This window comes from Haliotis rubra, unplaced genomic scaffold, assembly GCF_003918875.1.
Source record: "Haliotis rubra isolate DU_JTF1 unplaced genomic scaffold, ASM391887v1 Scf56, whole genome shotgun sequence".
Lineage (NCBI taxonomy): Eukaryota > Metazoa > Mollusca > Gastropoda > Lepetellida > Haliotidae > Haliotis > Haliotis rubra.
Window position 1 is genome coordinate 1,427,023 of NW_025767257.1, and position 27,155 is coordinate 1,454,177.

Consider the following 27,155-nt stretch of genomic DNA (forward strand, 5'->3'; position numbering starts at 1 on the left):
GATGTTATCTGCCCATGAATGACAGGGCTGCAACCACTATGGATGCCTGGCAAGAGCCTGGCAATTGTCAAAGGTTAACCTTGGAATTTACTACCAGAATAAACATGTGCCTTATAGTAAATGTCCTGACAACCTTGTACTGGATATTATGAAGAATGCACCATCTAAATCTTCACCACTGGATCCCATTCTTTTCCAGTGAATGCTGCTGATAATAAACAGAGGGATGCAGGCATGAACTGTCTGAAGATAGACATTGATGCGTAAGTCATTTTTGAACAATTACAAACATTGTTGTGACAATGATTCCTCAGCCTTTGTCTCTTGATGACAATTGTACCTGTGCATTCGAAATCAGAGGGTGGACGGAGCACACACTTCTAAAGGGCCAAATGTGATAATGGCTGGACAATGAATGCTTTGCTATTCAAACAATTATTTTTTTATGTTCCAATCAAAATATGGATGGCCTCCATTCTCTGGTAAAATTAGTTTGTTTTTCTTACTACTTGCAAAGCCATGTCCACCATTTTGGAACTCCTCTTCTTTCTCTCTCTCTCTCTCTCTCTTTCTCTCCTTTCTCTCCTTTTTCCCGGTAACTGGTATACCACCTTCCTGCTGAGCGACACTTTTGACACTTCTGGATGTTGTACCATATCAGAATTTGACCATATTTCGATTTTCCAGAGAAAACAACAAAATCAGAATTTGGAACAATGGGAAAGGTATTCCTGTGATTGAGCATAAGACCGAGAAGATGTATGTCCCCACCATGATCTTTGGTCATCTCCTGACCTCCAGTAACTATGACGATTCTGAGAAGAAAGTCACAGGTAATCTTGCTTGTCTTCAGCTAGATATGTAAATAATTGTATTGTATTATTGGTCTTTTTGGTGATGCATTAATATTTAATATATTTATATTAATATAATTATTAAACAATTGATGTCGCCACATTGAGGTGTACATTCTGTTTATTATCCCCTGCCGCACGTTTAGCGCAAAGCGGGGGATATGGTATTAAGCTCCATCCGTACTTACGAATTATAATATCTTAAGAACTGTTGACTAGATTCTTTTCATATTTGGTACCTAGGTTCATCACAGTATAAGTTACTATAAGAAAGGTCCAAGTCAGGTTTGGTGACCTTCACTTAATTTTCAAGGTCACAGCGACACTTTGAATATTTCAGCATGTTAAGCTATCTTAAGAACCATTCACTGGATTTTCTTCATATTCAACACCTAACTTTATCTAGGGTAGGCGAAGGACCCAGTCGAGTTTGTTGATCTTCACTTAATTTTCAAGGTCACAGCGACACTTTGAAGATTTCAGTATGTTAACCTGCATGTTAAAATGGTCCGCGAGATATCTCAAGAACCATTCACTGGACTTTATTATATTTGACACCAAGCTTCATCTAGGGAAAGTGCAAGGCCCGCTTGATTTTGTTGACCTTCACTTAATTTTCAAGGTCACAGCGACACTTTGAAGATTTCAGTATGTTAACCTGCATGTTAAGCTATCTTAAGAACCATTCACTGGATGTTCTTCATATTCAACTCCAAGCTTTATCTAGGAAAGGTGCAGGGCCAAGTCGATTTTGGTGGCCTTCACTTAATTTTCAAGGTCACAGCGACACTTTGAAGATTTCAGTATGTTAACCTGCATGTTAAAATGGTCAGCGAGATATCTCAAGAACCATTCACTGGACTTTATTCATATTGACACCAAGCCTCATCTAATGAAGGTGCAGGGCCCAGTCAATTTTGGTGACCTTCACATAAGTTTCAAGGTCACTGCGACGCTTTGAAGATTTCAAAATGTTAACCTGAATTCAATGGATTTTCTTCATAGACTTTCAAGACTTCCCTTGAATGTTTTTTAATAAGCAATTTCTTTAGTACCATTTTTGCATATTTCATACAGTATGACATTCATGTCAAGGTCAAAGTCAGTCTTGAAAATATTTGTGTGTTTGAACAACTAAAGAGAAGATATCAAGAGAGGTTGACTGGTCATGTTTTTGTTGACGTTTAACTTCATCTTAAACTTTCATTATTTTTAAGTTTGATTTGATAATTTGTGGTGGGGGATTATGTCACTTTAGTGACAATGCATGTAGTTCAAACATTTTACTATTTCCTAAAGAGTGAATATTCGTTAGTTTCTCTACCCACTGGGATGATTGGTTTACATATTGCAGTTACCTGCTCCTAATATCATGCGTTTTACCCTTGTTCCAGGTGGCCGTAATGGTTATGGTGCCAAGTTGTGCAATATTTTCAGCAAGAAATTCATTGTTGAGACATCTTGTAATGAATACAAGAGAGGTTTCAAACAGGTGATTATATAATGTATTTTTCCTTATTTTAATATGGAACATTACTCATTATTTATGTAACCAGCATGCACAAGTGATTGAGTCAGGGACAAAATGCTTCTAGTATCCAAGATGGTGGGCGAGGTGGCTAAGGCGCCAGGCTTGTAATCCAGCTAGCTTGAGGTGCCGGGATCGAGCCCACCTGTGACCGGGTGTTAAAACCTTGGAGTCAACTTTGTGTGCAGACTCTTTCAGTGTTGTCACAACCCCTACAGTCCGTTTGAGTCAGAAACGGACCGATGAATTGCAAATTTGATCATAGTACAAAATTGACACACAAATATAAATAGTACACATGTTTATCATTTACTAATACCCAACAGCTTTCTTATATTTGAAAATTTTCTGGACTCCACCAAAAAAGTTGTTTAAGAAACCATCATCATTGAAAACGCAAAAGTTGTTATCTGTTGCGGCGGGGTGAAACCGCAGAAACGGAACCACCACTATCTCGTCGTGCACGGGATACACATGCCTGATGAAAAATGAAGTTGAATGCTGACGTGAAACAGTTGATGATTAAAGTGTACGATTTCCGTGCTGAAGCCGAAAGCGGCAAACCATTTTATGCCATTAATAAATTCCGTAAGCGGGCAGCAAAAGCTTTAGGAGTATCAGCAAGGGTACTGACAAATGTTCTGGAACACAAACATTGTGAGGGTGATGCGAAGCAGGTAGGGGTCGTGTCAAAATCACACAAATTAAAACATTTGGACAACTTTCAAAAGAACCTTGTAAGGCAGTCTATCAACAAGCTCTATTCTGAAAACAAATACATGTCGCTGAAAATTTTAAAAAAGCAATTGAAGCAAGAACACAACCTTAGAGTATCAAAGTTCACACTCTGGCGACTCTTACACTCTTTCCGGTATCGTTATAAGAAAATTTCGGGGGAGAAAAGGTCAGTACTCTGTGAAAGCCCTGATATCGTTCGCTTGAGAAATAATTTTCTCAGTGTTATAAAGAAGAAGTTGCGAGGAAGGGTTCGAGCCAGTGTACTTGGGCGAGACCTGGGTCAATGCCTCGCACACAGCCAGCAGTCAGTGGGTACCCGATGGGGGTGATAAGGGGTCACGTAGAAAGCTGCCCCTAGGGAAAGGAGAGAGACTGATCATTCTCCATGCTGGTTGCTCCAGCAAAGGCTTTCTTCCAGGCTGCGACTTGGTGTTCAGGGCAAAGTCCACTGATAACAGAGACTACCATTCCGAGATGAATGGTGCGGTTTTCCTCGATTGGGTTAAAAGCAAGTTGGTACCAGCTCTACCAGAGAAGTCTTTTATCGTAATGGACAATGCCCCATACCACAGCGTGCAGGACCCCGACAGTAAAGCCCCGACATCAAACAGTCGAAAAGGTGATATGATATCATGGTTCGACAAATTTCAGATTGCACGGCCTTCAAAGGCAACGAAGCCTCAGATATATGAGATCATAAAAAACCACAAAGGTGAACCTTTCTACAAAGTTGACAGTTACATAAAAAGTAAGGGTCACGATATTCTGCGACTTCCACCCTATCACTGTGACCTCAACCCCATTGAAATGATATGGGGTATTGTCAAAGGAGATGTTGCCAGATCAAACACAACTTTTAGATTACGTGACGTAGAGGTTTTGGTTAAGGAATCCCTTAACAAAATCATGACTGAAACTTGGCAAAACTGTCAACAAGGTAGCTAACGTCATTGAACAAGGTTACTGGTCTTGGGATGGCTTACAACAGGCAACTGTGGCACCACTTGTCATCCCTTTTTTAAGTCGTGACTATGACCCTACGACGGACGAGGAACCGACAGGTCTCCCGGAATAGATTTTGAGATGTCCCCCGCCATGACTGGCTGTTCCGTTTCTGCGGTTTCACCCCACCGCCACAGATAACAACTTATGGGTTTTCAATGATGATAGTTTCTTAAACAGCTTTTTTGGTGGAGTCCGGAAAATTTTCAAATATAAGAAAGCTGTTTGGTATTAGTAAATGATAAACATGTGTACTATTTATATTTATGTGTCAATTTTGTACAATGATAAAATTTGCAATTCATCGGTCCGTTTCTGACTCAAAGGGACTGTAGTGTACAGTACACAACCCTGTGCACTTAAAAGAACCCACGAATCCATTGGTAAACGACCAGATGGTGGCCACATGAATATGTGCAAACACCTAGTTGTGGGTATAGCAACGTGTAGTAAACTTGGACAAAGTACTGTGACTATGTGTCCCTGCCCACTCAGCTGAGAATGGGTACCTCGTATGGATGGGAAATCCACATTAACTCGGTGTGCTTAGTGGCTGCTAGAGTTGTGTGCTCCCCCAGGGAGTTGAGATTGATAATACGAAGCGCCGTTGAGACTGACATCCTATGATCGTGGGGAAAAACAAAGCGCCTGTGAGCAGCCTAGCTGGAACTCGGCGCTATATAAATAGATTATAATAATAATAATAAAAATATAATAGGGTTGTCGCAATACAGCCTCACTTGACATTAATGTCTCTTTTTGGCGGTGACACTCAAGGTTGTGCTACCAATATGTCTGTTTGACATTTTGATGTGTTCTTCTAGTATCTTGCTTGTTCATTAAGAGTTTTGTTTCATGAAATGCTGCAGAGTAACACTTGCCTATGTTATTAGAAGCCTGTTCCGTGAAGCAGTTGTAGCACTGACAGTTGTAAGAGACTACATACAAGTTGTGATTGAAGTAGTGCTGCATTTGCTATGTATAACAGGGATAAGATTTTGTTATTGCACTTTTCCGTAAATAGAATACTTTTTAAAATTATATACAAATTTAAGACTGGTATTGATACATCGGTACCCATATCATTATCATTTACAAATTCAAAGCCCTAATCCATTAGGACACAGTAGTTCTTCATTGCCTCATGTGCCCTCGAAAGCAGCACTAGTACATCTTGTAGCCGTATGTCTTTGTAAAGGGTAGACGTAGTTGAACCAGGTGATGACTATCTAAGTTAATGCTTCAGTTATATGATTATGATCAGTTTTGAACACTAATGTTTTGACTAGTGTATCTGTTTTAGTGTAAAGTGTCACTTAAAATATGGATGAGTGCAATAGTTTTCTTAGAAATTTTGCCTTTCTTGCAGACATGGACAGAGAACATGACAAAAAACAAAGGAACCAACAATTACTGATGCCAGAGAATCTGACTTCACATGCATCACGTTCTTCCCAGACTTGGAGAAGTTCAAGATGCAGAGTTTAGATGCTGACACTGTTGCTCTCTTCACCAGACGGGCCTATGATGTGGCTGCCTCCTGCAAGGGGGTCAGGGTTGTGCTCAACGGAAAACGAGTACCGGTAGGATACTTCCCTGTTATATGACTAAACTTACACTTTTGTGTCTTTTCATTCTGAAATGAATGAGTTTAGTTCATGTCAAGGCTCTTTTCGTTTTAATAAAATCATTTCAGTACTAATATAATCTTAGGCCATAATTAACCAGCTCTGAGATTTTCTTCCAACTTTAGGACAGTGCAAATACGCGTTTTGCGGGGGGTATTAAAATGGACTCCGTCGTGCGTGCGTCCGTCCGTCTGTCTGTGGACATTTGTCTTTTCCAGAGCAGAACTCTAAAACCATTCAGTATTTCTTCACCAAACTTGGCACATACATAGATCTGGTGGTGTGCTGGTGCCTTTTGGTAGTTTTGGAATTCTGAATAAAATATTTTTAGCGTTTCTATGGCAACAAGTTCGACTTAGACTGACATTGGTGGTAGTGCTCTTTTCCGGAGCAGAACTCTAAAACCGTTCACTATTTTCTTCACCAAACTTGGCACACAGATTGGTCTGGTGGTGTACTGGTGCCTTTTGGTAGTTTTGGAATTCTGAATAAAATATTTTTGGCATTTCCATTGCAACAAGTTTGACTTAGACTGAAATTGGTGGTTGTGTTCTTTTCCGGAGCAGAACTCTAAAACCGTTCACTATTTCTTCTCCAAACTTGGCACATAGATTGATCTGGTGGTGTACTGGTGCCTTTTGGTAGTTTTGGAATTCTGAATAAAATATTTTTGACGTTTCCATGGCAACAAGTTTTGACTTAGACTGAAATTGGTGATAGTGCTCCTTTCAATGCTCTCCTTCCACTTTTCTATATACACACCTAAACGTGGTAACCTGATACGAGGGTTTCAAATAGTACTTCATGAAATGCATGTCCTGTTTCAAGGTGAAGAACTTCAAGGACTACATTGACCTGTTCATCAAGGACAAGTCAGATGAAGCAGGAGCCCCTCTAAAGATAGTTTATGAACAACCCAATCCCAGATGGGAAGTTGCCATCACTCTCAGTGACAAGGGCTTCCAACAGGCCAGTTTTGTCAACAGTATTGCTACAACAAAGGTAATCCTTCGTCCGTAGAGATCCTAGATTAGAATACAAAGTAGAAACAAAAACATGATGTTCACAATTTGTGTTTTGATGTAACATTCTCATTGTCAGAAAGTCTGAGAAACTCAAACTTTTTTGTTTCATACTGGGAATTTTTACTGTAAACTGTGACAGATTTGGGGCAAAATATTGGCCACTGAGAAGGTTTAGATAAATTCCTGAACACATTTTTCATTCAATTTTATATTCCAAGTGTAAACTTGTGGGAGGAAATATGAGTGGCTTGTACATTTTGACAAACATGAAACATACCTGAAGGGTAGCAGCTACGTGTACCACCTGTTTACCAGCTTGTTCTATTTCCAGGGTGGTCGACATGTAGATTATGTCACTGATCAAGTTGTGTCAAAAATCATTGAAATCGTCAAAAAGAAAAACAAAGGCGGAGTCAACATCAAACCATTCCAGGTAAGTCTCCGACCTTGTTTACAATATGAGTTGTAGCTGGCAATGTGTTATCTGTATAACTTACACATGTTGAGACATTAAAGAACATAAACGTTTGTACCTGCATAATAGATTCCTTGGTTCAACTTCAAATGTTGCATAAGAATATTTGGATCACTAGATGTTTGTTATGGGTGTCTCTGCTATGCATTGAAATATGTAATAATTTATTTTATTCCTATTCAGATCAAGAACCACCTGTGGGTGTTTGTGAACTGCCTGATAGAAAACCCTACATTTGACTCCCAGACAAAAGAGAACATGACATTACAAGCTAAAAGCTTTGGCTCAAAGTGCCAGATGAGTGAAAACTTTATCAAACAGGTAATATTGTTATATGACCATTTAAGTGTGAGATAATCCTTTGATAGGACTGTATTTTGCCAAATTGGTTGTTTATGTCCAAAAGGAAAATATTGGTGAAAAAGCAACAGAGATTTAGCATGCAGGAGCTCATATACAAGCTGTGATATTCAACTGAGAAATTATCACTCAATGTATTCAAAGGGGGTTTTGCAGGACTATTTGGCAAGAATAATACTTATGTTCAAGGATATTTACTCATTGCATGTAGACTTAAGGCATGAGGAAAAGAAAGAATTGAGAACCCAAGGAGAAAGTAGTTGACATAATGAGCTCATCATTTGTCCAGCTGTATTTGGAAATGTGCTGCAGGTTACATTGTTCAAAAACAAGTTAGAAGAACACATGTTGTCAAACTCTAGTTTGAGAGTGTGAACATTCCAACAACTCTCCACCAACACCAATTTCAGAGTTGTCAAACTGTTGTCGAGAAATGGGATAGGTCTCTATTCTCACCAACTTTTCCATCAAACTATCGGTGTTGTCAAACTTGAGTTTGACGTGTGAAATGTTGTGAAACTCGTGTTGTTCAGATACAGCCAATCGCAGTCAACTAACTTGTCATGTGATGTTTTGGTTGTCTGGTCAACACGACCTACAAAGTGGCACTGCTCAAATGACACAAAAAGGGGTGGTGGGGTAGCCTAGTGGTTAAGGCGTTTGCTCGTCACGCTGAAGAACCGGGTTCGATTCCACACATGGGTACAATGTGTTAAGCCCATTTCTGGTGTCCCCCGCCGTGATATTGCTGGAATATTGCTAAAAGCGGCGTAAAACCATACTCACTCACTCACTCACTCACTCACTCAAATGACACAAAAGTTTGACAACATGTGTTTCACGTGTGACAACGCGAGTTTGACAACTTTTAAAATTCTTACAACATGTGTTGTGAAACTTTAGTTTGCCGTGTGAAGGTCCAAGTTAATCCAAGTTTAATGTTTAGAACTCAGTGATGTTATATGAATTCACTTCTTGATCACCAGTCCAGTAAGTGCGGTATTGTGGAGAGTGTCCTCAGCTGGATGAAGTTCAAGGCTCAAGCTCAGCTCAACAAGAAGTGCCACTCCTCCAAACACTCCAAACTGAAAGGCATCCCCAAACTCGATGACGTTAATGATGCCGGCACCAAGAATTCTAAAGATTGTACTCTCATTCTCACTGAGGGAGACTCAGCCAAAACCTTGGCTGTAGCTGGCCTCGGTGTGATTGGGAGAGACAGATATGGGGTGTTCCCCTTGAGGGGTAAAGTCCTGAATGTAAGGGAGGCCACTCACAAACAGGTAGGTTCGATCACACTGCATGCTAAAGGAAACAAACTATATCTTCCACATTAACCCATTCAACACCGTAGGCGAAAACCAGCCAAGGCGTCACGAATCCCCTGACACCGTAGGCAGTAGTCACATCAAAATGATCTATAAGTTTAGGAACCTAACTAACATATGATTCTTTTTTCAAATCTATCACTTTTCACAATGTCTGAAAAAGCTTATTAAATTTCAAATGACCATATATTATTGACAAGATTAGAATTATAAACTATTTTTCGCAATGTTATTGAAAAAATATAAATTCTCAGACACATGCTTCAGCAAGGGTCCACAGCAAAGTTGTCAAAGAGCAAACTAACGATGTTTGGAGAAAATAATTAAACAAACTGAATAAACTGAAGAATAAAATCCAAACAAGAAGTACTCATAACGTAAAAGTACTGTCCGTCCGTCCGTCCGTCCGTCCGTCCGTCCGTTGTCAACATTATAACTTACTATTTCCATTTTTGGAGTGATCGCATGTATTGTAATGCAAGTGACATCTCAGCTTTGCCGATTTTTGGCATTTTTATTTTTCCGGTTTCCATGGAAACATTTTGAACTTAGTCTCAAAAAGTAAGGATTGCTTCGTTTCGAAGACATAACTCAAGAACCATTCAATATTTTTTCAACAAAACTCAAACAGAACTTCATTTTTCGGACACGTCCCTAATGTTTAATGCTAAAATATATGCGTCGGGCATAACTCAAAAGCATTTTTTTTGTCACAGGTCATAACCTAGCATGGAAGCGATCCCAAAGTGTCCACTAAGTTCCATAATATCGTGCAGAGGTGGTGATAATTTTATTGCGTATGCCTTTTGCTATTTGCAGATATTTGTGATTTACGTTCAGAATAGCGCCTGAATCATTAGTTTTTCGATTTCATCTTCGAGGACGGTATCCATTGCTGTAATATGATTGGCTGCCTTAGGTCACGTGTACGATTTCGACCAATCACGATGCTTATATCAGTCAGACTGGAGAAAAAGCGTCATTAGAAACCAATTCTTATCCAATAAAATTGCTTCTTACAACTGTGAAAATACTCTTGGAAAGGGTACAGTGATATTGTTGATGTTCAGAGCTTTTGAACGATACCCGCCATCGAACGAATCGGGGGGGGGTTTGTCATAGATTTTAAAAAAATGAAATAAGTAGATAAATCCTTGTCTTTCATAACACATCTTTGTGAATACACTGCACATACAGAGACTAAGGTAGGTACCTGTATGGAATTGTAATTTGCATTATTTAAGGGAACTGTGTGTTGTATGTGTAGAGGTTTCAGAGAAGGTAGGTCCCACACCTGGTGTTGACTTCCATTCTTTCTGTTTCTAGATCATGGACAATGCTGAGATCAACAACGTGATTAAAATCATGGGCTTGCAGTTCAAGGAGAAGTACGAAAGCATGGATGCCATCAACCGTCTGCGATACGGCAAGATCATGATTATGACAGATCAGGATCAAGACGGTTCTCACATAAAGGGCCTTCTTATTAACTTTGTACATCACTTCTGGCCCAACCTCCTCAAGTTCAATGTCATCGAGGAGTTTATCACACCTATTGTCAAGGTGACTCTTACCGTCGTTTCGTATTTGCAGTGTTCTAAAAAAACACTGATAATTGTCCCTCCAGTCTTTCTTCCCTTGTTATTAATACTTGCAAGAAGAGAATACTGGGGTCAGGTGGACAAGGTGGTGACTAAGTATTGTAATCATCAGACGCTCACAGAAAACACAAGTCAATATGACTGTCAACTACACTTTTTTACTGAATTGTCCCCTTCATCCCTCATATCCATTTTACATCCTGTTAGGTTTAACCAAGGGTGGTGGGGTAGCCTAGTGGTTAAAGCGTTTGCTCGTCACACTGAAGACTCGGTTTGATTCCCCAGATGGGTACAATGTGTACTGCCTGTATGGTAACACAAATTACCTCCCCTTATGGTACAGAATCAGTGATGCTGTATGATCTTCACCAAGTATGATCAACTAGGAATACAGTTTGACAAAGTGCATCCTGTGTTGGAAACCACTTGTAGAAATGGGCTAATAGCTTTTAGAATATGTTCATGGTGCCAAAAGAGTTCACTTAAAGATCATTTTCTTTGGAAAAATTCCTTGATGCTTCCTATATTTTAGCCAGTTATTAATATATTTTTGCATATGTAAACTGGACAAATACATAGAAAATAATATTCATCTGTTCAGCTGTTTGGTACACTTCAGTTCCAAAGGATACACCTGCACATATCTGTGGATGTCAGCTGTTCCATTGTGTTATTTTTTGTATTAAAAAAGCCTGTAACACCCCAAAGACATATCATATCCACATATAGTTGACAGATTTGAGGCTGGGGAATGAGAAGTTAATTCATGTGAGACAACTAATCCTTCTGTGACAAGTAATTGTATGAAGCTTCATCTTACAGGATGAATTATTTGTGTTTCCAGGTTACAAAAAGCAAACAGGAGAAATCTTTCTACAGTTTGCCCCGAGTTTGAGGAGTGGAAAAGGGAGACTGACAACTGGCACACCTGGAAGATAAAGTACTACAAAGGTGTTGTTTATTTCCACCTATATTTACTTATTCCAGGTACACACCCAGAGTTTTACCTCCACTCACAAAGGTGGGAGTCTCGAGGACCCTATTTTTAGTTTTAGGGGTCCTTGCAATGTGCGGGTCCTGTGAAGTAACAGTGTAGTAGAGAACTGTACGTTTTGTTAATTCTTTAGAGCCTGGAATGAATCATTGATTGTATGGACTGGTGGATGAAATGGTGCACCAAACTGCTCTGAAAGAAACAACTATACACATAGGAAAGTCATAGATATGTACTATGAATAATATTGTGCGTCCCTCTGGTTACAGTGAATTTTTTATCTGCGTCCATTCTCTACATTTGTGGGCACTGGACACACATTTGTGCGTCGCGTAAAACCCTGACTGGTACTTTCAAAAAAGATTCTTAAATTGTAAGTTGTCAAATCAGACGTTTCAATCCTGGACAATTTTTAAAATATTGTTACTTTCATGATTAGTGTTTCATGAAAGTATGTTTGTAGTCAAGACAGATCCTGAGATGCTGTGCGTGTGATGGTGATGTGAAGATATGCTTCTCAGTTGCCACAAACACTGGATGACCCATGATCTGAGTAGACAGCATTGTTCAACGTGTACCCAGCTGTCTCTCCTGGTCATGTGGATCATTATTGGCTCATCTGAAAGGCCTGCTTTTATCAAGGGTCACATCACTGAAACTAAAGAAAGGGAATAAATGATCACTTGTAGTCATTATATTGTCTCTGACTCATTTCCCAAACTACAGATACTAGAGCTATTCACTTGTGAAATCCAGTCCCAAATAACATTCTTTTTCAGAAGAAGTCCTCCTTGGGGTACATATAAGCATTAAAATGTCCATTGTAAATCCTACGACAGTTGTAACTATATTTTTCAATAAAATATTTACAAAACAACAAACTCGGGTTTTTGTGAGACCACCCCTACAGGGCCCCACCGGACCCCCTACAGCCAAGAGCAGGTAACTCTTGCCGTCTACCTTGTACCTCACTTTTCATGCTGTCGTTCTGTTGAATAGACGTGCATGGTGTTCGTTTCGAGTTTGCTCTCCTACCGATACGATGAGCGTAAAAGAGTCTCAATCTGTATGTATGGTTCCTTTCTTTACGTACGGGCGTTAGATGGACTTCATATGTTGATATTCATTCATCTTATGTTATAACATTGCCTTGGGTTCTCTGTTCCCGGCCTTGTGGCAGGCAAAATGGCGGACCGAGCGATCATGGTTTCCTTGCTTCATGTTCTTGGTAGCTTGTAGTAGGGAGTTCATATAATATGTTTGCATATTATATGGTAGGCTTGCCTAAATTCTCTCTCTTTTCAGCGAATTTATGGTAAGTCAATGAGTAATTTTGATAGTGTTTGTTTCGTATCACTCAACTGTACTAACTAGTATGTACAAGCAGGTGCGGCTAGCCTTTTTTCTGCTTTGCATTGTATGTTTAGTATTTAAATGGCTTTAGCTTGTAGCATTTAAATATGGCCCGTGTGTTTTATTTATTGCTAGTTACTTGTATTTATATGTTTGCTGCTTCACAGTTCCTGCTAGTAACACTGGCGTGGTTCTATTTGTTGCAGTTTAAGCCCTGTGCGTTGTGCCATGCACACTACCGCCACGGGATGGTCATAAGGTGTGCCTCTGGTGTTTAGCCGAGGACGCTCATGACGATCAAGGATGTTCATAATAAGAGCCCTTGCGTCAATATTCCTGTTACATTATGTTGTGTTATGTTACATATATACACATTTCATTAGTTTACACACAATGTGGCTCATAGTGGCCGAGGTTGTGTTTTTTGCCTGGGTTTCTTCGCCTCACGCGCATTCTTTCCAGCACGCAGATTTTATGTTTTTCACTAATCTGCTTCAGGCGGGGGATAATATTTGATGAAAGGTTTCTAAGGAAATCCCTTTATCGTTCCCCCGCCCACTCATCCCCCACAAACAATGTTGCTGCAATAACGATTGATTTCTTACTTACAGCAGCAGCGGAGATCGTCGGTGCACGCTCTTATCTCAGACGTGGTTTCCAGACTCCGAGAGGAGATTGGTACCCGGTCTATGGGTAGAGATTGCACTGGCGCATCAATTGGGGGAGGTCCCGACCCGAGCTCTGGCTCCAGGACGGGTCCGACCTCCCGGGGACGATCGGACCCGGTACGGCACAGATCCCTGACGCCGGTAGTTCAGGTCTCGGCCCGATGTCTATTGATGCCCAGGCCAGGAGACTGTTGAGTGTGACAGAGCTGCCGATCACCTCGACGCTCCGAGGTCTACCCGTGTACATCAGGAGAACCCTGCATTGTCAAGCTACACCCATGTGTCTCGGGACCGGAATTCAGACTTTCTGAACCTTTGGACTAGCACCGACCCGGGCCGGCCCGGTCTGGCGCAGATCCCCGGTGCCGATAGCTCAGGTCTCGGCCTGATGTCTATTGACGCCCAGGCCAGGAGGCTGTTGAGTGTGACAGAGCTGCCGATCACCTCCACGCTCCGAGGTCTACCCGTGTACACCAGGGGAACCCTGCATTGTCAAGCTACACCCATGAGTCTCGGGACCGGGGATCGGACTAGCACCGACTGGTACTGAGCAGATCAGGCTCAGGCCCCGATTTCTCGAAACAAACTTAAGTTTTTACTCAAATTTCAAACTGAGTTGGACAATTTGAAACAACGGATTTTTAAATCAACTGCATTTTTTAAATAAAAATGCCCAAACAACTTAAGTAATCTATCCACCAAACTCAAATCGTCTACTATGTTTGAGTTTAATATCGATTTTAGTTTATCCTGGGAAATGCATTTTCTCAAATTTGACTAAGACTTAAGTTTGTTTCGGGAAATCGGGGCCAGGTTTCCAAGAGGCCGTTGAGTGTGACGCAGCTACCGATCACCTCGATGCAGCGAGGTCTACCCGTGTACACCAGGGGAACCCTGCATTGTCCGGCTACTCCCAGGTGTTTCGGGATCAGGGTTCGAACTTGAACCGCCGACCCGGGCACTTATATATATATATGTATGTATGTATGGGTATTTATATAGCACTATAGGCTATGTTTGACTATATGCTCAATGCGCTTTTGGAGACAGCACTGGGGGAACCCTGATTTATCAGGCTACTCCTATGTGTCTCGGGATCGTGGTTCGGTCTAGAACCGCCGAGCTTCGGCTCCGCGGTTGCTCTGAACCCCGTGAGTAGCACCGACCCGGGCTTCGGCACTGGTAGGGCGCAGATTCCTGGCGCTGGTAGTTCAAATCTCGTCCTGATGTCTATCGACGCCTTGACTAAGAAGCTATTGAGTGTGCCGGGTGTGTCTGTCACCTCGACGTTCTGAGGTCTGTCTGAGTGCTTGGGATACCTTGATTTATCGGGCTTCTCCCTTTGTGCCTCGGAACTGGGGTTCCGGCTCATACAGTAGAGAGGTCGATTTGAGCTTCGGCTCTTTTCGCTACTTTGAACTTAACTCTGAGTAGGTTCATCCCTGAGGCAAGTGCGAGATAGAATCGCAGCTGTGTTGCCTCAGGTGTTGTCCACGTCGAATACCCGAACCGTTGGAGTTCGCCTCCCGGAGGGAAGCCTGCTTCCAGCAAGGCATCCGGGACAAGGCCTCACACTCTCCCGTCAGTCTGACGTTCTTTCCCCTTCACAGCTCAACGCTGTATGCTCCACTCGGCGCATCTCTCAGCTCTGCTGAGGAAGCTGGTGGAAAGGGGAAAAGCGCCAGCGATGTGTCAGCGGCGACTCTGGGAGGCATCTGACGGAGGTCAACTCTCATCTGGCTAGGGACTGCCTTGTAGCTGTGCCAACCAAATGATGAGTGCGGTTACTGACCTATGGCGCCCGGGTCTGTTTCGAGGAATACGGAAGTCTGTCGAGCTTCTCGTTAATCCCTCAGGTGCCCAGGCACCAGCAAACGTTATGTTGCTGACTGCAGGGGTTTACTGTATTCTGCCACAAACCCCAGTCGGAGCGACACACACCAGTGTCAGCTTCCCGGGAAAATACTGAACAAGTTAATAGAGGTACTGTCCTTTAAGATGGAGACACCGAGCTCTGTGATCTCATCTGTCGAGACAGGGGATTGGCGCACGTCAATCGACCTCGAGGTTGCGTACCTCCTTGTTCCATTGCACCCTGATTTCAAGATTTACCTTTGGTTCTTGTTCGAAGGGACGTGCTACCAGTTTCTTGCTCCCCTTAGGCTACATTACGGCGCCAAGGGTGTTCACCAAATTGAGGTTTATTACAGCCCAGATAGCCAGATCGAAGTGCTGGTGTTGTCACCCGTACTGGCGACTGGCTCATCAGGGTTATAGAATAACTGTTGAGTCTGGGAACCTCACAATCAGTGTTGGTCACTCTTAAGAAACTTGGCCGAATTGTCAACCTCACGCTGTCAGATGGACAGACGTCAGGCGTCTCTCCGAGTGGCTCCCCTGGAGACACTGTCACCCTCAGTCCAGCCAGATACATCCCTCCCGGGTTGGGGCGATGTTGTGGGCGACCTGCTGTCTCTTGACGACGAAGTCACAACCTGCACATCAATGTGCTGGAATTGACAGCAGTCAGGTTGGTGTTCGATCCTGCACGCCGGGATTCGAATTACCTTTTCGGCGAGACATTCTCACTGTGAACGGGGCGCCACTCCCGAATCCTCGGATTCACTGGGTGGCTTGGCCTCTGTCGGGTCTAACCCCCAGACACAATTCTGGCTTCGAGGCGGGATTCGCCGCCAGTTCAGTGTGTTGATAGGTTGGGCGCGCTGGTGTGCAGATAGGGGAATTTCATAATCCCTATTCTGCGGATTTAGTTCGGATATTGGAGTTACTATAACCTCGTTTTGGTTGAGAGCCTTATGACCTCCACCATTCCCGGGTACTCCATGGCTATTTCCACGTTTCACACCTCGTTCGATGGTGCTCAGCCTAGGCAGCTGGAAGGACAGGGTTCGACCGCCTCAGCGGCGACCCAGCCCACCTTAAAATTGCCAATTATTCTGAATTGGCTGTCTGGCCCTGACTTTTCAAGTATATGGGCTCTCTCAATTTACTTTTTGACGTAGAAGGCGGCTTTGCTTGTGGTGGTGAGCTCTGGTAGAAGGGTTGGGTACATCCATGCGATACCCGATAGTATTTATACTGATCATGTCCGTATTCGCCTCCCGGATACCTACCACTCTCAGGTCGATATTGCTTTCCACGTGACTGCTCATATCGAACTTCCACCCCTTACCCTTACCATCTTTTGATTGCTCACCCGTTGGAGTGACTGTAATGAACGAATGAAAGGGATCCGCACGGGTACCCATGTGTTCTGTTTGGCGGAGGGGAGTCTGCTAGCGAGCGGAATTTATCTCGTTGGCTTGTTTCCGTTATTGTCCGGTTACAATGCTAAGGTTTACCTTCCCCCAAGCCGTTGAAGGCAGCCTGGGTAGGGAAGATGCCGCTTTGTTGGTGATACACAGTGGCACTGCTCAATGAAGAAATCGGTTCTGTCGCTCTTTTTTGGAGCCGTCAGAACGCCTTCATGCACCATTACCGACTTGACAAGCATTCTAAGGATCGTGTTCGGTTCGGTCTTTCGGTTCTTTCCAGTGGAGAGTGTCCTGCCACCCTGACCAAGTTAGTAACTGGTCTTTGGTATCGGTTCTGTGTTCACTGTCGATATGGTTCATATCACTACATCATATAAGCCTTACCACCCTTTCGGGTTGGGTCGGGTTTTGGTGTACATACGTCCCTTACGTCTTCTTCACTTAAAGGCAAGAGGGCGGGGCCGGTGTTGAACGCAATAACCAGTCGTATGCTATTAATCTGTCTTGCTATGGAATTGGGTACGAACCCCCCACGGGTCACTGTTTGGTATGCCTCTCTTCGAGTCGCATGTCACATGACCAGGTTAGTGTAATAGTGAGCCAACACATGTTCGACTATGCTCTCCGCTATCAGGGGATTTTTGTACGCTAACAGTTTTTCCCTACCTTTATACCTCTCGCCACGCTTCTCTGGTTCGGGCTTTATGAGGGTTCGGAGTTGTTTCGGCATGTCGCCATACATTCCTTTCCATTGTAATGGTTGGGGGTGGGATTTTGTGTCATAATTGATTTGAGCCAATTGACGTATAAGCTTGGGCTGTCTATTTCCCGCCCTAGCCACGTCCCCTGCCTGATTGACATCAGCGGTCAGGTGGCTCGGTAAGTGTGTTTTTTTCTATTTCCATATCGGTTGTAGATTTTACTCCACCACGGGTTTGGTTGTGGCCAGACAGAATGCCACTCCCATCTCAAATATCTTTGGGAGTCTTGTCATATGCTTATATGTACCCCAAGGAGGACTTCTTCTGAAAAAGAAATTATACAAACCTGTAGAGGTTATGAATTCTTTGAAGAAAGTCCTCCGTGGGGTACGGCCACCCGCCTCCCCTCATACTGTCTGACACGTTCAGCATGAAAAGTAAGGTACAAGGTAGACGGTGAGAGGTACCTGCTCTTGGCTGTAGGGGGCCTGGTGGGGCCCTGTAGGGGTGGTCTCACAAGACAAAACAAGTTTTTTGTTTTGTAAATATTTTATTGAAAAATATAGTTACAACTGTCGTAGGATTTAAAATGGACATTTTAATGTTTATATGTACCCCAAGGAGGACTTTCTTCAAAGAATTCATAACCTCTACAGATTTGTATAAGTTTCCACCACTAATACTGTTTCTGAAGCATATATATAGACACACTTCCTTTCACTAAAACTATTTCTGGAATTGTCCACCTGCTAGGTTTGGGAACCTCCACATCGAAGGAGGCGAAGGAATACTTCAGTGACATGGAGCGTCATCGGATCCCGTTCAAGTACGTTGGGTCAGAGGACGATGCTTCTATCAACCTGGCATTCAGCAAGAAGAAGATAGAGGAGAGGAAGGAATGGCTGACCAATTGGATGGAGGAGAGAAAGCGCCGAACAGACATGGGATTACCTGAGGTGTGTGAACCTTGGAAATATCAACCAGAGCAAACATTCAGTATATGACTCAGGACTCCAGAACAATTTAGTTCAAACTATGGATAGAGAATGCAAAAAGTGACAGTGATGATTATTATATTTCTTTCTGCAAGTTAGGAACAATGCTTTTGCGTTACAATTTCCATACCTGAAGAGACACCTCCACCGAGTCCCCTCAGTTGTTCCATTGCTGTCATATATGTTTTCATATTGTAATAACCAATAGATAGGTGATTGTTATACATTTTGAGTTTTCCAAGACCAATCAGAGTGCTTGTTGAATGGTCTTAGTACCCAAGTGCAGTGTTGAACAAAGATATGGGATTTAAAAAAATAATAGACCTCTAATTTAAGCTACATTGTTACTTTATATAGGTTATAATTACAGGCACCAGAAGGAAGGGGGCGGTGGTGTAGCCTAGTGGTTAAAGTGTTCACTCTTCACGCCAAAGACCCGGGTGTGATTCCCCACATGGGTACAATGTGTGAAGCCCATTTCTGGTGTCCCCTGACGTGATATTGCTGGAAAATTGCTAAAAGTGGCGTAAAACCCAACTCACTCACTCACTCCGAGGGAAGATTCTATTGCAAGTTTCTGTATCCTGTCTGATCGGTTTGTAAGTGTATCTGAGAGGTGAATGTCTGAAAGCAATGTTTGCTCACTGATGTTTCAGTTGTACCTGTATAGCAAGGACACCAAGAAAGTTAGCTTCAATGAGTTCATCAACCGGGAACTGATTCTCTTCAGCAACATGGACAATGTGCGCTCCATCCCGTCCCTTGTGGATGGCCTGAAGCCTGGACAGAGGAAGGTTCTGTTCACTTGTTTCAAGAGGAACTTGGTGAAGGAAATCAAAGTAGCTCAACTTGCCGGCTCGGTTTCTGAACAATCTGCCTATCACCATGGAGAGGTACAGTCTTTCATGATGAAGTTAAAACCATTTCAACACAACAACTGACTGCATTGAAATGAAAGCACTCAACATTTTGGACTTCCATGTTGCATAACCATTAACATAAAGCTTCAGCAAACAAATTCTTGTTGGCTAATTATTTGTACGTGTAATTTGTCAGATGGAAAGTGATGTTCATAGCTTAGGAAAGTGCTTAGTGTGTGGTTAATCTGATTGCAGGTATCACTCATGGGCACAATCATCAACTTAGCTCAAAACTTTGTGGGTTCAAACAACCTGAATCTGTTGCAACCCATTGGTCAGTTCGGTACCCGCATCCATGGCGGCAAGGATGCTGCCAGCCCCCGTTACATCTTCACTGCGCTCAGGTACACACTTCACAGAGTTAACCTTGACTTACTAATAAAGTAAACCAAGGGTCTCTATTGTTATTTCAAGGGTCCTTTCAGAAAATATGAGGGTTCTGTAAAGTAATGAAATTGTATAGTGTACTTTACTGGCAGATTTCATAGTTACTTAAAATTACAGGACCTTTAGTGTCAGGAATGTAGTGCATTAAACATATTTGTGCGTCCTGAGACGAGTTGTTTTTGTGTTAAATGAATTTGGTGAAAGTTAGAAACCCAAGTTTAAGCATTTGTTTCACTTATGTTAATTGTGTGAGGTAAAGACGTTAACATGCTGAAGATGTTAACAATACTGTCTTAACAATCAACACAAAGTGGTTTGCCCTGTCATCGGTTCCCAATTGTGCAGATTGATGTTCATGCTGTTGATCAATGGATTGACTGGTCCAGACTCGATTATTTACAGACCGCTGCCATATAGCTGGAATATTGCTGAGTGCAGCGTAAAACTAAACTCACTCACTCACTGTTTTTCTGTTCAGAATTTGTCTCATTCTAATACAGTTCAATAAAGACTTCAATTACTTGGGGACAACTACTTTTACCTTGAAGTAATAATAGGTATATGTTATTATTTTTATGGCGTAGTAAAAGTAAAGTTCTTACCATGAACAATGTTTCCTTTCGACAGTCCTTTGGCTCGCCTGCTATTCAGCGCTCACGATGACCCGTTGTTGAAGGCTCAGTTTGATGACAACCTGAAGATCGAACCTGAGTGGTACTGTCCGATCATTCCCACCGTTCTCTGTAACGGAGCAGATGGTATCGGAACAGGATGGAGCACCAGGATCCCTAATTACGATGTTCGAGAGGTTGTTGCCAATGTGAAGAGAATGATTGATGGCCTGGAACCAAGGAACATGGTGTGTGATACTGGATCATGTTTGGTGTTAAAGAGTTTTGGAATTCAGTACGGCTGGCTGAAAAGATTCATATCTGAACAATCAACGTGAAGAACTATCAATACAAAAATTGTGTCATTGATCTCAATACACAGAGAAATGTCGTTAGTGATACATATTTAAATTATGTTTGTCAGTAACTCGAGTATTAATGTGTCACCATTCACTAGCTACGTGAAATATGTTGCTTTCTTTAAATATTTCTTTGAATATTTTCTCCAATTTTCTTCTCTGATATTTATTGATAATTGATTGCTAGGGGTAGCCTTGTGGTTATAGCGTTTGCTCTACAAACCGAAGACAAAGGTTAGATTCCCTAAATGGGTACAATGTGTGATACCATTTCAGGTGTCCCCCACCGTGACATTGCTGGAATATTGCTAAAAGCAGCATGAAACTAGACTCTTTCACTATTGATAATTGATTGATATTTAGTTACCGGTAATGATTATCAATCATTAGGATCTATAGCAATAGCGAGCCCTAGGATTTAGCAGTATCGAAACTAATGAGAAGAAAAATGCTTTTGTGTTCCTTAGTATCAATGATTTACGTGCCGACTTGGCAAAGCTGGCATATTGCTGACTGAGGCATTTAGCAGGGTGGGTGATGTGTAAGTTACATATTTAACCTGTAACAACAAACAAACATGTAACATTGTAGGGTACTCTGTCTGTGTAGAGAAGTCCTTCAGAATGTTGACTTATCTCCTCCCCAGTTGCCGTCCTACAAGAACTACAGAGGAATTATTGAAGAAATTGGTGAAGGCCGTTGCTTAGTTTCCGGGGAAGTAGCTATTATAGATGACCAAACAATAGAGATTACTGAGCTGCCAATCAAAACATGGACCCAGAACTACAAGGAGGATGTTCTGGAGCCCCTCCTGCACGGCACGGACAAGACACAACCGTTGATCACGTGAGTGACATCCTACAGACCACATTTATAAACAGTACCTTACAAAATGTTCAGGAAATACATGTTTCTGTGAGCAGATATTCCTTTACCCTGCACACCACATAATATTTTGTGAATATTTCCTTTTATGCAAGAGGCGGTGGGATAGCCTAGTGGTTAAAGCGTTCGCTCGTCACGCCAAAGACCCGGGTTCGATTCCCCACATGGGTACAATGTGTGAAGCACATTTCTGGTGTCCCCCGCCATGATATTGCTGGAATATTGCCAAAAGTGGAGTAAAACTATACTCACTCACTCCTTTTATGCAAGAAGAGTACTGCAGTATGTATCCTATTTATTGTTCTTAAAAATATTCGTATTTTAGACTTTATTGGACAAGAGCTGTCTCGAAACATGTACCAAGTCTTTGTTGACAATTCCTGACAGTGGGTTTCGTATAAAGGCTATTGGACAAGAGCTGTCTCGAAACATGTACCAAGTCTTTGTTGACAATTCCTGACAGTGGGTTTAGTATAAAGGCTATTGGACAAGAGCTGTCTCGAAACATGTACCAAGTCTTTGTTGACAATTCCTGACAGTGGGTTTCGTATAAAGGCTATTGGACAAGAGCTATCTCGAAACATGTACCAAGTCTTTGTTGACAATTCCTGACAGTGGGTTTCGTATAAAGGCTGTTGCAACAGGATGTTTGACTTGTGTTTTTATTTCAGAGACTACAAGGAGTACCACACTGACACCACAGTGAAGTTTCTGGTCAAAATGTCCTCTGAGAAGCTGGCACAGTCTGAGGAAGCAGGGCTTCACAAGGTGTTCAAACTGCAGAATCAGATGTCCACCAGTTCTATGGTGTTGTTTGATCACAACGGTTGTATTAAAAGATACTCCAACTCTGTTGACATTCTCAAAGAATTCTTTGACATTCGAATGGAAATGTACAAAAGGAGAAAAGATTACCTCGAGGGGATGTTGGCTGCAGAGTCTCTTCGGCTGGACAACATTGCACGATTCATCATTGAAAAAATCGAGGGAACCATTGTTATTGGTATGTGTCATTAACAGCATCATGAAGTTGGCTTCCCTGTTTATGGGAAAGGTGCAGTGCAAAGTATGATACAGATCATGTATTTTTGCAAAGAATAATCATAGATTGTTGTTCAGCTTAAGTTGGGAGTCAGAATTGGGGCTTTGCTTACATTTGTGGATTGTTGCCAAGCAACTGAGTGAGTGAGATTAGTTTTACACCGCACTCAGCAATATTACAGCTATATGGCGGTGGTCTGTAAATAATCGAGTCTGGACCAGACAATCCAGTGATCAACAGCATGAGCATCGAATTACGCAATTGGGATTGTCAACCCAGCTAGCGAGCCTGACCATCAGATCCCATTAGTCTCCTCTTACAACAAGCATGGGTTACTGACGATCAATTCTAACCAGGGCCTCGTTTCACAAAGCACTAAGGTGATCGTAAGTCACTAAGGTAGCCTTAGTGCAGTGTTTAAAAATGGGAGTTAAGGTTAACCATAGTAAAGGTTGATTTGTGAAAGGAGCCCCAGATCTTCACGTGTCCATGTCCTTGAGAGAGAGAAGAGACTACTCCTTGCCAACCCATTTACTTGTCCTTTTATGGTCTATAACTTATGGATGTGCATTTCAGAAAACAAACCTAAGAAGGAAATTATCCAGGTGCTGGTGAGGCGAGGCTACGACTCCGACCCAGTCAAGGCATGGAAGGAAGCTCAGAACAAGGGCAAGGTCAGTCTGTCATCAAGTACTTCCATCCTGATGAGCCTCTGGAGAACTATAGAAACTTAGAAACAGTAGCCCCTAAGGCCACACTTAGCAAATATCCAGCTATGTGATGGCCCTCTGTAGAAATCTGGACTAGACAATCCAGTGAATGACATCATGAGCATCAGTTTACACATTTTTGATCGATGACATGCATCAAACAACTCAGTGAGTCTGACCACTTCATCTGTTAGTCAACTCTTACAACAAGCATAGGTTGCTGAAAAGCAATTCTAGACTGTATTTATTAGGATTGATGCTATTAGCCACTGATTATTATTACGTTACACTGATCTTGTTGTAAGATTGCTGACTGACATGAAGCAACATTTAGTGGTGCATGCTCTCTCTCATGATGATTGATTTTAACCAGTTTACCTCCTTTATCTGCAGCCAAACACCAGAGGGGTAAGGAAGTTCAATGAGTGGCCCTGTCGTCTGTAGTCGTTGTAATCTCTCAGATGTAAGGGAAAACTGAAGTAGCTTTTGGAGACACTTAAACTTTTCAAAGTTTTCTCAAATATTCCTACATGTACAGATGTGATGCATGTTTTTAGTTGTGCTTCTAATGTGTGGGTGAACTCATTTTGTTGCAATTAACAGTGGACAGTGAAACTGAACACACTCTTGTCAATACAGCAACATAGAAATGTGACTTAGTAGGAACTAAGTCCACGTAAACGGGTAAGCTGAACTGGAGCATTAGGATTATCTCCCCTTATATCTGAGAGATTTCAGCATTGATGTGATTAGTGGATTTCTTTGTGATCTTTTGGGTGTTGTTGATAGTTGTCATTTAGTGATGGTATATATTCAAGTAGTGATTCATGTCAATTTCATTCAAATCAGATCTTAGTGCTCACTCCTGCAACACACAGATCTGTAGACATCCCTGGGTCTTAACGCTACGACTGTAAGCCTGTGTTAAATAAAGGGAGTTACAGTCAGCTTAGCGCCAAGATTTGTTTGTGAAAAAGAGCTTGAGGCATGTCAGAAGGACCTTTCATCCGATCCATCAGAGCATATTATGAGCTTATTATGAAATTGAAAACGTATGTGTTTTCTATTTCTGCATCCTGAAAAAAGTTAACTAATGGCATTCAGATGGACAGCCATGAGCTGTTTGACATATTCTGAAAGCAAAATATAGTCTATCACTTGCTTCAATTTGGCTTAACGTTTTCACAAAATTCATTCTGTAGCCCACGGAAAGCTTGTCCGTCTTTAAAAATTCCAGAATTTTCATTTGTTCAGTTTTCAGATTTTGAATTGAGAACTGTCGAAATATTTTCCATAAGTGTAATTGATCATTTAAGTAGCCATTTTGGAATTAGTGCCATAAAGCTCAAGAAAGCTGCTTTCTGACTGACAAATGTCGACTTACTGTTCGTCATTTCATTTCTCAATCAAAGCTTGCACAAGAACCATGACTAATGTGGCTGGTACTGGATGCAGTGAGCAGTATCACTTTGGTCAGTTAGTGATTCTTTCAGTTCGCTAGGATTATGTCTGTCAGGTGGGAATAATATCAATTTGATGACAATGAGTGAGTCAGTTTAGTTTTACGCCGCACTCAGCAATATGGCTGCGGTCTGTAAATAATCGACTCTGGACCAGACAGTCCAGTGATCAACAGCATGAGCATCGATCTGCGCACTTGGGAACCGATGACATGTGTCAACCAAGTCAGCGAGCCTGACCTCACGATCCCTTTAGTCGCCTTTTACGACAAGCATGGGTTACTGAAGATCAATATTCTAACCCAGACCTTCACGGGTCTTGATGACAATGAGGAGAAAGTGATAGATATTACTGTGTTGAAATAGTACAGGGTTATGTTGAATCCAAAGTATCCCTTATGTTCAGGTTTGTTAGAAGTGGTTATTATTTTGGTCTTTTTTAAAATGGTTTCCATATTGGACAAAACAACAAAATCTGTTCTTGACAGAAACATCTGCAAAAGACTTTTCTGCGAATACCCACCCCTTTGTCATTTTCATTTTCTCATCCTCATTGCATGATACAGGTAGTCAGTATTGCATGGCTTTGAGGATATAGTTGTTCTGTTTCAACAATATATGCCATCATTCTAGCCAGTTCCAGACATTTTCAAGGCATCATCTGTCAACAAATGCATTGTAAACATGCTACACTGAGATATATCTCCTCCCCAGTGCCAATGTGGGCAGCCTTACTTTCTCGTTGAAAACACAGCATATTCTTTAAGTGGTGTGTTCCAAACCCACGTAAAGATGTATAGTGCACAGGTCCATACCAAACCCATGTTTGTGGCATTGACCAAATTTCTCTCCTCACATACTGGCCATGTTCAGGTATGGTTTGTTTACATCCGCAATCGCCTTTTGCGCTTCCGTGGCAACAGTTGTTGCATGTATTCAGTGCTAGGGATTTCTCTCTCCTCCTCTCTTTTTTTTTTTTTTTTTTTCTCCTTTATCTCTTTCTCTCTCTCTCTCTCTCTCTCTCTCTCTCTCTCTCTCTCTCTCTCTCTCTCTCTCTCTCTCTCTGATGGTATGGTACCTATTACATGTGATGATGTATCTTTTATGACAATATCACCCATCCTACAACGCAGGAAGCTCAGGAAGACGACGATTCGGATTCTGACGTCTCCTCCGGCCCTGACTTCAACTACATTCTCAGCATGCCGCTGTGGAACCTGACAAAGGAGAAGAAGGATGAGCTCTGCAAGCAGCGGGATGCCAAGGTAGCCATCACTTGATGATGTAGGCAGTAGGAGAAACCCATCAACTGGTCCTCTATGCTGACATTGTTAGGCTCCACCAATAGAAAATAACAGGTCCTCACAGCCACACATGACTAGTTATCATTGTAGGTACATTACATATAGGTATGAACTATGCTGCACTTGTTTGGGTTTAGTAGTAGTGAAAGCTGACAAAGTAAGCTTGTTGTTGCGTTCTACATTTACTAACTGGGTAGTCACAAGTGAACAAGGTACCAGCTGCTAGCATGGGACATTAGTTTCCTACGCTGTGCTCTGTACATTCAGCATGTTAGTACCGGTATCTTTTCCACTTAACAGCCTTTACTAAGTGCATTATTCATAAATGAATAAATTAGTTGAAAAATACTGGAAAGATGTTAAGAATTTGTAGTTATAGAGGTTATTGACTAGGTCATAGCTTCCATTATAAAGGTACCATGAACAACAGTTGTTTTGCTAGGTTCTTTAAATGTTTCCTATTAACTTACTCTGGAAATATATTTTGTTAATAATATTAAAAGCTGTTGGCAGCTAGATGATTGCGTAACCTCTTTGTTTCCAGGCCCATGAGTTGGAGAAGCTGAGAAGGAAGTCTCCATCAGATATGTGGGAGGAAGATCTCGAGGCTTTCCTGCAGAGTTTAGATGTAAGGTTTCGATCTCTACATTGCCAGCCATGAAATACTGACTGTTGTATTATAAGTCAGTAGTATAAAGGTGAAACATAGGCATGAATGAGTTTAGTTTTACAATATTCCAGCTATATGGCGGTGGTCTGTAAATAATCGAGTCTGGACCAGACAATCCAGTGATCAACATCATGAGCATCAATCTACGCAAATGGGATGTGATGACATGAAACATAGGAACCATTATTACTGACTTATAGAGGATTCCTGACCTAGGCAGTTCTTTGCCTCTGTTGAATCAGGAAAATAATGCTCAGGGATGATTTCTGTTCTTAGCAAGTT

General features: G+C 41.9%; 1 protein-coding gene across 1 annotated transcript in view; it reads left to right on the plus strand.

Moving 5' to 3' along the window:
• LOC124254012 (DNA topoisomerase 2-alpha-like) overlaps nucleotides 1–27,155 on the plus strand; it is a 41,450-nt gene that overhangs the window by 3,128 nt on the left and 11,167 nt on the right. The window contains 22 exon segments of the mRNA XM_046687874.1: nucleotides 200–263; nucleotides 688–833; nucleotides 2,249–2,346; nucleotides 5,492–5,512; nucleotides 5,514–5,705; nucleotides 6,579–6,752; nucleotides 7,107–7,208; nucleotides 7,434–7,571; nucleotides 8,597–8,893; nucleotides 10,265–10,501; nucleotides 11,384–11,422; nucleotides 11,424–11,490; nucleotides 18,284–18,486; nucleotides 19,182–19,418; nucleotides 19,641–19,789; nucleotides 20,460–20,691; nucleotides 21,449–21,648; nucleotides 22,359–22,690; nucleotides 23,306–23,403; nucleotides 23,833–23,847; nucleotides 26,033–26,164; nucleotides 26,748–26,831. Of these exon segments, the coding sequence (XP_046543830.1) occupies nucleotides 200–263; nucleotides 688–833; nucleotides 2,249–2,346; nucleotides 5,492–5,512; nucleotides 5,514–5,705; nucleotides 6,579–6,752; nucleotides 7,107–7,208; nucleotides 7,434–7,571; nucleotides 8,597–8,893; nucleotides 10,265–10,501; nucleotides 11,384–11,422; nucleotides 11,424–11,490; nucleotides 18,284–18,486; nucleotides 19,182–19,418; nucleotides 19,641–19,789; nucleotides 20,460–20,691; nucleotides 21,449–21,648; nucleotides 22,359–22,690; nucleotides 23,306–23,403; nucleotides 23,833–23,847; nucleotides 26,033–26,164; nucleotides 26,748–26,831 (3,257 nt within the window).